This window comes from Rana temporaria, chromosome 6, assembly GCF_905171775.1.
Source record: "Rana temporaria chromosome 6, aRanTem1.1, whole genome shotgun sequence".
Lineage (NCBI taxonomy): Eukaryota > Metazoa > Chordata > Amphibia > Anura > Ranidae > Rana > Rana temporaria.
In genome coordinates this window covers 181615366-181630331 of record NC_053494.1, presented here as the reverse complement: position 1 = coordinate 181630331, position 14966 = coordinate 181615366, and the positions used below count along the sequence as shown (strand labels likewise).

Below are 14966 nucleotides of genomic sequence, written 5' to 3'. Positions count from 1 at the left end.
TTGAGACTCATTGGAGGATCATTCACAGTTCATAGATGGGTGCATCTGATGTCCTAACCTGCTTCGAGCTGCTTTTTCATTTCCTTATACTTATATGGGAAGAACAGCCGTGGTAAAGAATATTTTAGAATGTATAACTTATGTTATTTACATGTTGGCAGCAATATTTGTTTATTACAACTGCAGACTTCACTTCTGCTTTACCTCTCACAATACAAAGTTTTGCTTTCGCTGATTGAAACAAAACTATGCACTCCTCATGTGGCTGATATCTTAAAATGTTAAGCAGGAAGCATAGTGGCAGTAATGAGCCACCAAGGGTTCCCTCTTGTGAGTAATTTAAAAATGTCTGCATTTAATGCCGTAACAAAAATATGAAAGGGCAATCATGTAAATCTGTGAAAGTGACAGAAAAAAATCACATTAAAAAGATGTGGTTATCTGTGATGATACTATTATATTATATTTTATATATATATTATATCTCTATCCTTAGAACTCAGTTGTAAGTGCTTACAAGAGATTTTATTCAAATGGTTTTACCCTTTATAAACACTTGCTAAAACTACCTAAAATATGTTGATTGCGGTTGGGTTTAATTAAAAAAAAAATGTTGCTTTCTTAAAGTGTTTGTAAAGGTTTTTATCTTGTTTTAAAAAAAAAAAGAAAAACAAACATACTTACCTGTTCTGTGCAAGGCTTTTGGATAGAGCAGCCCCGATCCTTCTCTCTGGGGTGTCCTGGCGGCACTTTTCATCGGGGCACCCATGCAGGTGCGCTCCTGAGTCCTGCTCCATTAACAGACTGCAGGACTCGGCCCCATCTCTGTGTCACTGGATTTGATTGACAGCAGCAGGATCCAATAGCTCCTGCTGCTATCAATCTATCCAATGAGGACCAGAGGCCGCAGCTAGAGCTGCTGGTCTTGTGCTTGTCACTGGAACAATCGGGTTCAGGTAAGAAAAAAGGGGGGCTCTGGGGGGCAGCTGCAGCGCAGAAGGTTTTTCACCTTAATGTATAGAATGCATTGGATGAATAACATTAAAAACCTTGAGGGTAAAACTCCTTGAAATTACTTGTCCAACTAAGACTACCCTGTCCACAGGGTGACAATGCTGCAGAACGAACGGCGTTGTTACAGGTGAAAGTTAATGAATCTACTGGCAGGATCAACAGGTAATAAAATTACTATAGGAGAAGAGTCATTTTGGAAAAACAAACTGCTGTGTTAATGCTATTAACAGACTGCTCCAGATATAAAAAAATGTATTTGTTACTTTAAACATTGCAATTTTGGATAATATAAGTAAAGATTTAACACTGACTCCACTCCTTTTGGAGCCAACACATGCGCTATGCCCTACCAGACTTGGGTTTGTGTTTCCTCTGTGTTCCAGGAGTGTAGCCGGCTGCTGAAGGTCTTATTCAGAGTCTAGAAGTGTGCTGTGTTCTCCCTGTGTCAGTGTTTTATGTAGTCTGTGCTCTGTACTTTCAGGAGTTCTGTGGAACTTATCATCCTGCGACGCTGTAAAGATGACTATTATCCGTGAAGCTCTGTCTCCTCTCACAAACACTGTGATCGTTCCGCATTCCGGCCTGAATAATTCTTCTTTTGACGATGATCATAAAGTGAAGTTTCAGTCCTCTGCGGTTTTACGGAACACCACTGGCTGCATGAGGTAATACATGGGTATTTCACCCTCAACTCTTAACCTTCAGACCATGTGTAACTGATACAGAAGAATAAACAAATCTTAGTGTTACTAAACCCAGGAGCCTGCATTCACTATATATGGTCTCCCACAATAAACAGAGCATAATATTTTCTCATCAGCAGTATATAGCAGTCTTGTGACTTCTATCAGTATCTGGTTAAAGCTTGTAGAAGGAGTTTTCATTCTTCTCTAACTGTCCTATGAGGCTGTATAACCCCTGACCCTCTGTCTGGACTGGCTAATTGGCCCTGTGTCGATCACATGCACCCTCTCAAAAAAAAAAAAAAAAAACTCTAGCAACACACACCGAACTGAGCATGTGCAGAGTGCCTCCAAGGCTCTATACTATCATGGGATGAATGGTGACTGTGGAAGAAGGGGAGGATCAGAGAAGACAGGATGAAATAGCCTTGTTACATAATGCAGGGGATTGAGTTCCACAGTGAGTATAACAGGCATGCTTTACTGCATGTACAGACTGGTTTTTACTGTTGTGGGTTTAGTAACATTTTAAGAAAAGGCTACATTTGCTTATAATGTACTCTTCTTTTTTAAAAAAAATTGGGAGTTTTGTGTAGAACAGGGAACAGTTGGAACCTCTGTTACTACCTTAGGACTTGGTTACGTTTGCAGTAGCTAATGCCACTCATCTGTAAAGTGATCAACGGTGCATCATTTTATAGAGGGTGGCTGGGAGGTGATATGTTTCCACCTCAGTGCCTGATTTAAGCCCACACCTCCGTGCTGCAACCTTTTACATTGCACGGGCTTGCAAGGCGGTTGCGGCACTGCCCCATTTAGTTCACAGGGGTTACAATTTTTTCCACTAAGCAAGCTATTGCAGTCATAGCATGTCTAGAGCCCTACAGTGTGGGCAGTTGAGGGGTGGCAAAATCACCCTATCCCCATGGCCCTCTGCAGCCGTGTGACTGAGACGACGACCCCCCCCCCCAAGAAAAAGACTGTTCTGTGAATAATCACAGTGTTGCATGCTGCGGCATCTTACAGACTTGTAAATGTGAAGTATAGCTCTTAGACAAATTGCAGCTTTTGCTTACTGACCCTTTAACTGTTTGATGTAGAGGCTCGTTTCCATGTACTACTTGTTCATCACTAGCTATGTGTAACTGTGCTATGACATGTGACACCATTGCACTTAGAAGTTGCCACCTTCTGCAGGAAATCTTACACCTGCTTTCTAATGTTGTATGTGACCCTTTATCAGAAGGTGTCTTTTATAGGCAGTATTGATTTTCTGTGTCATGCCTTTATTCCTTTAGAAATCTGAGTTCAGCGGGAGAAGAGGCTCGCAAGCAGATGAGATATTGTGAAGGGCTGGTAGACTCCCTCCTCTTTGTGATTCATACCTGCGTGAACACATCGGATTTTGACAGCAAGGTATCCATTTTATTTATTTCGATAGTAAGAACACATTTTACATAGCATCATTTACTATGCATTAAGCTTTTTGCTGCTCCTAAATCCTTAGTCCTAGGCAATTTCCTCCAGCTTGTTTTCTAGGTTAGAGTTGTTTCAGGAGTTTTTTTTTTGCTTTGTATACTTCAATTTAAATTCCCTGGAGACAAAAGGGTAAAATACAAATTCCAGCTGTTTTCCTCCATAAATTCTAATCAATGAGATGATTATGGCAGGTCACATGGTCACACTGCAAGTGGTACCCAGTCCTTATATAAGTAATTTGGTCTTCAAGCTGAACTCCAGGCATGCAACTAAATATACACATATGCAATTTATGCATAGCAACTTTTTTTTACCTGCCAAAGAATTGTAACTTTTTTTTCTAAAGGCAGTCTTGAGTTTAAAGTGAATCCTCCCCCCTCTGCTATTTAAAACGTCTGTTATTGTTTTATGCTCTGGCCAGTACCCTACCTAGGCAAGAATGACCTGATCCCCGCTCCTGCAGATCCTGCGATATCCCTGTCACATATCTCAGGAGGTGTAGAAGCAGGGACACCTAGTGGCTGGAGTGGAGAGTGGACCTGGTGGAGGTTTTTTTTCCTCTAAAAGTAAGTCTACAGGTCAGCTCTGAGTATAAACAGTACAATTTTTATGAATTATCCTGTAATTGGCATTCTCATGGCAACAGGTTAGCGAAGATGTTGATTTCAGTCTGGAATAGATACAAATGCTCAAGGGAAAATCCACAAATGTGTGCGTTAAGCGAGAACGCAAAAATATGAAATTTCCAAGCTCGTATAAGTCACAATGAAAATGATTCTTGGGAAACTTTAAAATACACAAAGGTGTGTTCAATAAGAATGCAATTGTTTAGCAATCAAGCTCCTGAGATTTCGTAAATCCTGGTGAATAAAGTCTCGGCTAGAGTAGTAGAAATGAAGGTGCAGTGGGCGGCAAAGTCTATATCCAGTATTATTATGCACGGCCCAGATAATTGCCCATATTCTCATGAGCCTGAATGACAGACAGGGTTTCTTTATAGTCTGGCTGTTGGAATATGTTCATTAAATTCTGTAATTGTTCTGAAAGTCATTAGGATTAGGGCCGACTGTCTAAAAAGCACGTAATATCTTCCTTTGTAAGATGGCAGTAAGCCTTTCTGTGGTAGAACGAATAATCTAGCATTCCTCGCAGCCTTATGGAGTGTCTGAGAATGTCCGACCCTGACAGCCTGCCTTCCCTCTTTTCCAGACAGTGGAGAACTGTGTCTGTACGCTAAGAAACTTATCTTACCGCCTAGAATTGGAAGTGCCTCAAGCTCGCTTGCTGGGAATTAATGAAATAGAGGACTTCTGCAAGGAATCCCCCAGCAAGGACTCTGACTCGAGCTGTTGGGGGAAAAAAAAGAAAAAGAAGAAAAGGCCACAGCAAGAGGAGCTGGTGAGTGTAAGTAGGGGATTGTGGAAAAGAAAAAACAAATAGCAGCCATGATGCTTCAGTGGTCTTATCCTGTTAATGGATGGTCTTGGGCTCTATACTGTTCCTGACCAACTGTAGTGACTGGGTTGTCTGCATTTTGAATGAATTAGTAAAGCATACATCTTTCAACAGCAACATTATCGGTCTGAGTAGGGTAGTGATCTAAAAAAATATATATATTTTAATGTTCATTTAAGTGTGTGCAGGCTCCGGATGCACAGGTTTCTATGGGAAGCATGATGTTTTTGCAATCATGTGATTGCAGCTGGGAAGCTTCATTGGCTTCCTTTAGGCTGCTTTCACATTGCAGCGTGGAGCCGCGGTGACGGTATAGCCGCGCTATTTGTAGCGCGGCTATACCGTCGTATTTACCGCGATATTCGGGCGCTAGCAGTGAGGTTTTAACCCCCACTAGCGGCCGAAAAAGGGCAACGCGGGCGGTATTACCGCGCTTTCCCATTGATTTCAATGGGAAGGCGCGGTATAGGAGCGGTGAACACACCGCTCCTATACCGTGGTAAAGATGCGGCTAGCAGGACTTTTGGTGCGCTCCTGCTAGCGCACCGCTTCAATGTGAAAGCCTTCGGGCTTTCACATTGAACACTGCAGGGCATGATTTTTCATGCGGTATAGCAGCGCTATTTTTAGTGTGCAAGGGGCCTTAGAGTATCCTCGGGGCGCAGGACCTGAACATCACTGTACAATTATTCTTTGTGTGGTGGTTTATGATTGGCGGAGCTGTGGAAGATGTAGGGCGGTGCTTTTAGCAGAACTGTTTCACTTTTCGCTGGTCAAATTGTCCCAGTCCCATGGTGGTGGAACACAAGTATTTGGCCTCTGAGTCGGCCAGCCATCAGACACTCCTGTACACCTCCCAGCCTGCTGCTGCTACTGAGCCCACAGAACACACAGATTGGACAGTGGAGTGCCCGGCCTGCATACAGGTAGGTGGAAGAATTATGGTTGTAATGCCAGGTCCAGTTTATAACACCCATCCAGTACTAGTTTACTAGGCCAATGTCCTTGCAAATCGGAGCAGTGAGAAGGTATCAGGAGTTTCAGGCTTATAGTGTACATTAAATGTGGTGGGTTATTTAATACTTTACATACTGTGTACAGAATTTAAAGACACTAGAGATTTAAAAAAATATATTTGACCACTTTTTGTATCGTGATGAATATTATTATTTTTTTCTGCAGTGGGATGGTGTGGGCCCCATTCCTGGACTGTCGGAGTCTCCAAAAGGTGTTGAAATGCTCTGGCACCCCTCTGTAGTAAAGCCATATCTAACTCTTCTGGCCGAAAGCTCGAACCCAGCCACTTTAGAAGGTTCTGCTGGGTCTCTTCAGAATCTTTCTGCTGGGAATTGGAAGGTAATACATCACTTGCATATTAATCAGCCTAAAGTTGGATCCAAGGCAGGTGAATTCTGGTTGTAGCACTTTGCTCTGTATCAAGAGGGGAGAATTACTTGTCATGTTGAGGAACTACAACATCCAGAATTGTACACCAGCTAATTCTTGCAGTTCTTCATAGATTTACCCATACCTGCCCTTAATTGCATAGTGCTTGCACTTTTATTTCTTTTTCTTTTTTTAGAGTACAGACAAAGATCATTTGGCTGTACTTCTCCTGTGGATCACAGGAGTGCAGTTTGTTTTGCACTCCTGTGACCCATTTTCAGCAGACAGCGGCTGACGTCACAGCCTCCAGGCTCAGGAAAGATTGTGACTATATGGATGAGGACCGCCCACATGCCTGGACTGGCACCCAGCTCAGTCTCTCAGCAGGGGCAGAGCAAAGAGCTGCTGACTGACCATTTATAATTTTCCTTTCACTTCACAATTATCTGCCACTTTGTGTTGGTCTATCACACGAAATCCCCAAAAAATACATTTACTTTTTTGGTTGTAACATGACCAAATGTGTAAATTTCAAGACGTGAATACTTTTTCAAGGCACTGTATGCAGGGAGAAGAGGTTGTCTTTTCATTACTTCAGGAGAGTAAACAAATGATGCATAGTATGCAGTTAGTAATTCGCTCAATTGGCTACAGCTGTAAACCCGATTTGCCCTTGCAAAGTTTGGGTTATGGACACAGCATCCGACTAGAAATATATTGCAGGTTTTCTAATGCACTTTAGAAATGTGTTTCCCAGTTTTTGCCCCTTTTTTATTTAATGCATTTCATTCAAACAGGTTCTAAATCTAGGTAGGTTTTTAAATGGCAACTTATTAAAGTGAATGCAGTACAGAGAAACCTAGAATCCAGTCATGGGGTTAATGTTCTTATATTTAATAATGTGTTTATCTGGATCAGGCCTCTGGATATTACCTTCAGCTACTAGCGTTAAGGAATATTGGATAACGGAGTAGAGATGACCGGTGAAGTATCTCCTGCCGGCATTGTAAATAATCTGTTGCCTTCTCTGTGTCTCTGCAGTTTGCAGCATATATCAGAGCGGCTGTCAGGAAGGAAAAAGGACTGCCCATACTGGTGGAGCTGCTGAGGATGGATAACGACAGAGTGGTGTCTTCTGTGGCCACAGCATTGAGAAATATGGCATTAGACGTCCGCAACAAAGAGCTAATTGGTACGTTGTGAAGGCGCAGGGATGGATGGCTGTATTGATTGCTTAGGTTTGCGTACTTCATTTTACAAGATGATAAAATATTCCCATTTTATCCTCATCCTTTATAGTAATCTATTTTGTCCATATTATCCAAAGAAAGAAACCTTACACTGACCCTGGACAGCTAAGAGAGAGAGCAGAGATGCAGCATTTTCCCAGATGCGAAGACCAAAGTAGACTTTATTTTAAGGAAACTTGCTGCAGACAAACCCATATTTTGCCTCTGAAATCTTTTTTTTTTTTTTAAATGCTAGTTGTTCAGCTGTCATGCTGATCTTCTTGCTTAAAGTAGATATGAGCCCAATAGAAAAAATCTCATGTAAGCTATATAAATGTGGAACTAAACCCTAACAAAAGAGGTAGAGTTTTTGGTTTGGCGAGACTTTGTATGTCTCTTCTGCCAATCAACCTCTCTTAAAGCCCCATACACACGATCGGAAATTCCGATGACAAAAGTTCAATGTTCAATTCCGACCATGTGTCTGCTCCATCGGACTTTTGCTGTCAGAATTTCCGCCAACAAAAACATGAGAGCTGGTTCTCAAATTTTCAGACGGAAAAAATTCCTATCAGAAAATCGTCTGTAGCAATTCCGACGCATGCTCGGAAGCATTGAACTTAATTTTCTCAGCTCGGCGTAGTGTTGTACGTCACCACGTTCTTGACAGACAAAAGTTACGAGAACTTTTGTGTGATCGTGTGTATGCAAGCCAAGCTTGAGCGAAATTCCGTAAAAGAAACATCCAAGGTTTTTCCGATGGAAAATCCGATCGTGTGTACACGGCATAACAGTTGTCTTTGTACAGTCCTGACCCCAAAAAAACTGTAAGCTGCCTAGAATGGAAGCTGGTGCCCTGGGATGATGCACAGAATTGCATTATCAGTGTTGGAAGAGGGAAGAAGGCAGGCCAGAAAAATAGCAAAGATGTTGGTGGCAGTAACAGCGAGCGTGAATCTGAAGTCTGCCATGGCAAAAAAGCTTCCCTTGCAGCATAGTTCAGATTTAATATAATTTTCCTTGATTTTAAACATGAACCTTATTATTTATTTATTTTATATTTGGTGATCCTGCCCATTCATACCATAACGCGGTACGGAAAACCCACATTCAGTGCGTTTCCCTCAAGTTCAAAACCCACTGCAGTTGTGATCTGCAATGTTGTCAATGTTAATTAATGACATCCCAAACAGGTTGCACAGATGTACGATGCAATCTTGGTTGCAGTGTGTTTTTTAAAGTAGTGCATGCAGTCATTTTGGTGCAGTTCAGCCCATTGAAAATGAATTGGGCTCAAATCGTACCGCACTGCATGTGAATTAAATCGAAAGGCACAGCGTGTTTGTTCCTGTGCAATTTTTGGTGTGAACCAGTCCCTAAGGTCCTTGTTTAGGTGACAAAGTCCTGTCTCCAAATTGTGCTCCTGTGTTGTCACCCTATCAAATAGGCTTCTGATAGAGACTACCTGTGGTTGTTTAAACACGCATTGTACATTGTTGTCACCAGCAGGATGAATAGAATCATCACCAGCACGTATAGTGATAATTTTGTTCTTAATTTTGATAAAGTAACAGGCTTCACAAACCAGTAGGAAGCTAGTACAAAGCAATTCTGTTCAGCTGATACTAAACATGGCATAGGGGCAGATAGCCATGGACTGACCCCAAACTTGTGACTTTAGCACAGAAAGTGGTGGAAAGCTATTCCTTTATCTTTTCACTATTCTCCTGCATCAATCTGTTTGACCCCTGTCGAGTTGTTATTGCTGCTTGTGTCCCTGGTGGGGAGATTTTCTCTCTAGTTGTCTAAGTGACCTTGATAACTAGGGTAGAAAGGTAAGAAAAATATGTTTTTCAAATACCGGCAGAGTTGGTGATGGGTAACCCTTAAATGGGGACAGCTTTGCGGATGGCAGTTTCAGGGGGATTTCCCCTAATTTCCAGACTGGAAGTGAAGGTAAATCTCTAAAAGCCAATGGGACACAAATAGTGTTAAAAAAAGGGGGGGGGGGTGGGGGGTTTAACCATTTCCCACTTTGTTAATTTTTTATTTTTTTGTAGATACTTTAACCCTTTCCTATCAACCTGAAAATGTGTCAGGATTTGCATAAATGGCTCTGGTTTTGGGTATTATCTAAGCACTAATAATATTTCAGACCAGTTTTCCTTATTGATTTTTTTTATTTTGATATAGTGAAGTACGGCCTTTATTTTCATGTGTGTTTGCCCATGTGTGGTCCCTATGATCAGGATTTAATTTTTTTTATTTTTTAGGTAAATATGCAATGCGGGACCTGGTGAACCGGCTTCCAGGGGGCAATGGCCCCAGCATTTTGTCAGATGACACAGTGGCGGCCATCTGCTGTGCTTTGCATGAAGTTACCAACAAGAACATGGAGAACGCAAAGGCTTTGGCGGACACTGGCGGAATTGAGAAGTTGGTGAACATCACCAAGGGAAAAGGGGAAAGGCAAGTCTTCTACAGTGGTATAATCCACTGGCCTAATACAGACATTTGTATAATAAGCACATAATGGCTCTGTAAGTTTCACGATAAGATCTCCAACATCTGGTAACTTGCTGCTTTTAATTATTCATTTCTGCAAACTCATTGGCAGCACACTACTCGGTGTAAATGAATAAGTAGAGGCTGCACTTTCTGAAATTTCATAAACAGCTTGGATTATCATCCATTTCTAAAGTCATCCGTTCATTAATTCATGCTGCATCTTCATTAGAAACATCTGGCGATTTGGTTTCACAGCAGGAGCGAAGGGACAGCGAAGAGCCATGTTCTTATGAAAATTGGATTATCCTTTTTATTTCATTTAATCCAAAATTCATTTCTTTGCCTTCTCATGAGTCGCCGTGGCCTGCCTGTGCGCTGTTACATCCACATTTTAATACTGTTCATCTCTGGTTTTACATTTTCAGGTATTATGGATCAAATTGGAGCTGATGACTGTAGCTCATTAATGATTGGCAAGGTTTTTGACCGTTTGAACTCTTAAATTGTCATGGGCATCTTGGTGTTTTCTGAAGGGGTTCATGTTTTATTCTGTTACATTAATTCAGTGTAAACCAAAACAAAACAGGTTTGTAAAGCATTACACATTGCTTTAACACATTTATCTTTTACCACCAAGTTGTTACAGACTACTCTTCTCTCAGCACTAAAATATAGACTTTAGTTTTGAAATTTTAGCACATTTGTCTTATTTTGCAGTTTTAATTAATTGCATTATCCTTTACACCAGCTAGCAGATTTTACTATAAACCAGTGGTCTCCCAACTGTAGCCCATTGTTTTCATCAATGTGGCCCTTAGAACACTATTCCTCCCACTAAAAATAAGGCCCCTTTCACACATAACAGACCGTTTTTGTCAATTTTTCATCCATCTGTTGACGGATGAAATACGGACATCAATGCATTCCAATGTAAAAACAGATTACAACGGATGATATTTTCTTCCTTTAGCAACATTCCTTCTACTAACACCAATAGTGGGACATAATTCCTCCCACTGACAACAATAAGGCACCATTCATTCCACTGTCACCAACAGGGGGGTATAATTCCTACCACTGACACCAATCATTGAACACAATTGCTTCCAGTGACATTAACAATGGGGCATATTTATCATTATTATAAACGATGGACCACCATTCCTCCCACTGACACCAAGGAATAGGACACCATTCCTCCCCTACAGACACCAAGGAATGGGGCACCATTCCTCCCCCTGACACCAAGGATTGGGGCACTATTCCTCCCCTGCGGACACCAAGGATTGGGGCACTATTCCTCCCCTGCGGACACCAAGGAATGGGGCACTATTCCTCCCCTGCGGACACCAAGGAATGGGGCACCATTCCTCCCCTGCGGACACCAAGGAATGGGGCACCATTCCTCCCCTGCGGACACCAAGGAATGGGGCACCATTCCTCCCCTGCGGACACCGAGGAATGGGGCACCATTCCTCCCCTGCGGACACCGAGGAATGGGGCACCATTCCTCCCCTGCGGACACCGAGGAATGGGGCACCATTCCTCCCCTGCGGACACCGAGGAATGGGGCACCATTCCTCCCCTGCGGACACCGAGGAATGGGGCACCATTCCTCCCCTGCGGACACCGAGGAATGGGGCACCATTCCTCCCCTGCGGACACCGAGGAATGGGGCACCATTCCTCCCCTGCGGACACCAAGGAATGGGGCACCATTCCTCCCCTGCGGACACCAAGGAATGGGGCACCATTCCTCCCCTGCGGACACCAAGGAATGGGGCACCATTCCTCCCCTTCGGACACCAAGGAATGGGGCACCATTCCTCCCCTTCGGACACCAAGGAATGGGGCACCATTCCTCCCCTGCGGACACCAAGGAATGGGGCACCATTCCTCCCCTGCGGACACCAAGGAATGGGGCACCATTCCTCCCCTGCGGACACCAAGGAATGGGGCACCATTCCTCCCCTGCGGACACCAAGGAATGGGGCACCATTCCTCCCCTGCGGACACCAAGGAATGGGGCACCATTCCTCCCCTGCGGACACCAAGGAATGGGGCACCATTCCTCCCCTACTGACGGCAGATGCTTTGTCATTTTATTACCCCCACTGACCAGGGAGTCGGCCCCCCTAAAGTCTGTAGTGGGAACATTGATTAAGGGAATAACATTGATCTCTACTAGACTTAATGTAACATGTTCCCAGCTTCATATTGTCTTCTTTAGCATATCCCCAACCAAAAATGTAGCATGTCCACACTCTGACCAACCTTTCCTTTATTAGGTCTGCAGTTTCTGACTGTCCTCTCCAACATTACAAATATTGAACATTATATGTGGCCCTTTGGTGATGTCATTAGCCACATTTGAGGTCCACTTTACATTTTAGGGCAGCGATTGTCATCTTATAAGCTAAAGGACAGTACACAGACCCTTTGTTTAGAAAGTATGGAGACCCGTGCTATCTACAGGAAATACTACAGTGAGTCCTTTATCTCATTGTTTTGTTTGGTAGACTCTGTCATGAGAAATAAAAAAAAATATTTCTATTGCTGACCTTTCTTTAAAAATCATAGAGGTGCGGTTATAGTCTCGATCAAATTGGCACTAAAAATGCACACTGGTTTAATTCTGAATGAATGCAATGATGATGAATCTGATTACACTCTTTAGTGTCTTGCATGCTGTACCAACTGTGTTGAGATTACTCATTTTCCCTGAGCCTGTAGTGCAGGGATTCTCAACCAGGGTTTCTCCAGAGGTTGCTAGGGGATCCTTGAGCAATCGGCAATTTCTGCCTTTCAGGTTCTCACTGACGCTGTTTTATTTTAATTTTTTTAGCTATCTATAGGGTAGGGGGGGGGGGTAATTCTTCCCAATATCCATAAGTGTGAGGAGCATTCTTCCCACTGACTATCGCACTAATGTATCATAAGTTGTAGATTTAGTAATTTTTAGCAAGTGTTCCCGGAGACTGGAAAGATATTTCAAGGGTTCATTTGTGTTGAAAAGTTTGAGAAATTGTGCTATAGTTACTAATTTTATGTCTGCAACCTTGGTGTACATTTCAGGCACATGGTTTGTGTCTTGCTTCCTTTTCCAGTCCCCTCATTTAACCTTCCCCTTGAAGTTTAATGGAGTTTTAGCAGATATCTGTACTATTTTGATCAGTTTCAGGCCTCCATCTGACATTTAAACATTTGAATGGCATTGTTGGCTGTGTTTTCTACACGCTGTGATAAATGAAGCCCTATATTTACTGTTATGGGCTTTTGAATAATCTTTTGATGTCTGTTTTTCTTACAGATCTTCTTTGAAAGTGGTGAAAGCAGCAGCCCAGGTGTTAAATACATTGTGGCAGTATCGGGACCTCCGCAGCATTTATAAAAAGGTACTTCTGTCATAAAATAAATTCCCATTCTTCATTTGTGTTATTACACTTCCGTGTGTACCGGAGTTCATGTTGTGTTGCCAGATGGGTTTCAGTTGGCTACACACCGAGAAATATCATTATATAATGTGAATGATTTTTTTTTCTCGGTTTATATGACAATATTGTTGCACGTGAGATTCCAACAATTGCAACACCTCATCATGGTAATGGAGAAGGACATAAGATGACATTAAACTATGTGGTCAGCAGGTGCTGGTCCCTTAGCTCCGAAATGCTGCTTGCTGCACATTATTGCTGCTCCCTTCACCAGATCAATATAGGTTATACAGTGCATCTGGAAAGTATTCACAGTGCTTCACTTTTTCCATATTTTGTTATGTTACAGCCTTATTCCAAAATTGATTAAATTAATTATTTTGCTTAAAATTACACAAACGATACCTCATAATGACAACTTGAAAGAATTTTGTTTGAAATCTTTGAAGATTTATTAAAATTAAAATTACATGTACGTAAGTATTCAAAGCCTTTGCTCAGTAATTTGTTGAAGCACCTTTGGCACCAATTACAGCCTCAAGTCTTTCACAATCCGGCACATCTGATTTTGGGCAGTTTCTGTAATTTTTCTTTGCAGGACCTCTCACGCTCCATCAGGTTGGATGGGGAACGTTGGTGCACAGCTATGTTTAGATCTCTCCAGAGATGTTCAATCGGGTTTAAGTCTGGGCTCTGGCTGGGACAATCTATGACATTCATAGAGTTGTCCTGTAGCCACTACATTCAGGCCAAAGAGTTCAAACTTTGTTTCATCAGACCAGAGAATTTTGTTTCTCATGGTCTGAAAATCCTTTAGGTGCCTTTTTTCAAATGTGTACTGATGAGTGGCTTCTATTTGGCCACTCCTACCATACAGGTCTGATTAGTGGAGTGCTGCAGAGATGATTTTTCTTCTGGAAGGTTCTCCTCTCTCCACATAAACGCTGGAGCTCTGTCAAAGCCACCATCAGGTTCTTGATCACCTCCCTGACCAAAGCTCCTTTTCCCCCGATCGCTCGGTTTGACCGGGCAGCCCACTCTAGGAAGAGTCCTGGTGGTTCCAAACTTCTTCTATTTATGGTTGATGGAGGCCACTATGCTCAGCGGGACCTTCAATGCTGCAGAAATTTCTCTGTACCCTTCCCCAGATCTGTGACTCAATACAATCCTGTCTCAGAGGTCTACGTACAATGCCTTGGACTTCATGGCATGGTTTGTGCTCTGACATGCACTGTTAACTGTGGGCCCTTATATAGACAGGTGTGTGCCTTTCCAAATCATGGCCAATCAACTGAATTTACCACAGGTGGACTCCAGTCAAGTTGTAAAAACATCTCAAGGATGATCAGTGGAAATAGGATGCACGTGAGCTCAATTTTGAGTGTCCTGACAAAGGAAGTGAGTACTTATGTACATGTGAATTTTTATTTTTTTAATAAATTTGCAAAGATTTCAAAAAAACTTCTTTCACGTTGTCATTATGGGGTATTGTTTGTGGAATTTTGAGGAAAGTAATCCATATAATCCATTTTGGAATAAGGCTGTAACATAATAAAATGTGGAAAAAGTGAAGAGCTGTGAATACTTTTCAGATGCACTATATATATATATATATATATATATATATATATATATATATATATATATATATATATGTATATATATATATGTGTGTGTGTGTGTGTGTGTGTGTGTGTGTGTGTGTATGTATGTGTATATATATATATATGTATGTGTGTATATATATATATGTATACAAATTTTCCTATATGTTTACAT

The 14966-nt window shown here is 42.0% G+C and overlaps 1 protein-coding gene across 12 annotated transcripts in view; it reads left to right on the top strand.

Annotated features, from left to right (window-relative positions):
• PKP4 (plakophilin 4) overlaps positions 1 to 14966 on the top strand; it is a 372718-nt gene that overhangs the window by 342621 nt on the left and 15131 nt on the right. For 10 of the 12 annotated variants that reach the window (XM_040357916.1, XM_040357915.1, XM_040357911.1 and 7 more), the window contains 7 exons: positions 1496 to 1679; positions 2996 to 3113; positions 4386 to 4580; positions 5814 to 5987; positions 7059 to 7209; positions 9520 to 9715; positions 13064 to 13148. In XM_040357916.1, the coding sequence (XP_040213850.1) occupies positions 1496 to 1679; positions 2996 to 3113; positions 4386 to 4580; positions 5814 to 5987; positions 7059 to 7209; positions 9520 to 9715; positions 13064 to 13148 (1103 nt within the window). The remainder of the gene's footprint in view (positions 1 to 1495; positions 1680 to 2995; positions 3114 to 4385; positions 4581 to 5813; positions 5988 to 7058; positions 7210 to 9519; positions 9716 to 13063; positions 13149 to 14966) is intronic. The other 2 variants (XM_040357912.1, XM_040357910.1) reach the window with 1 other exon arrangement.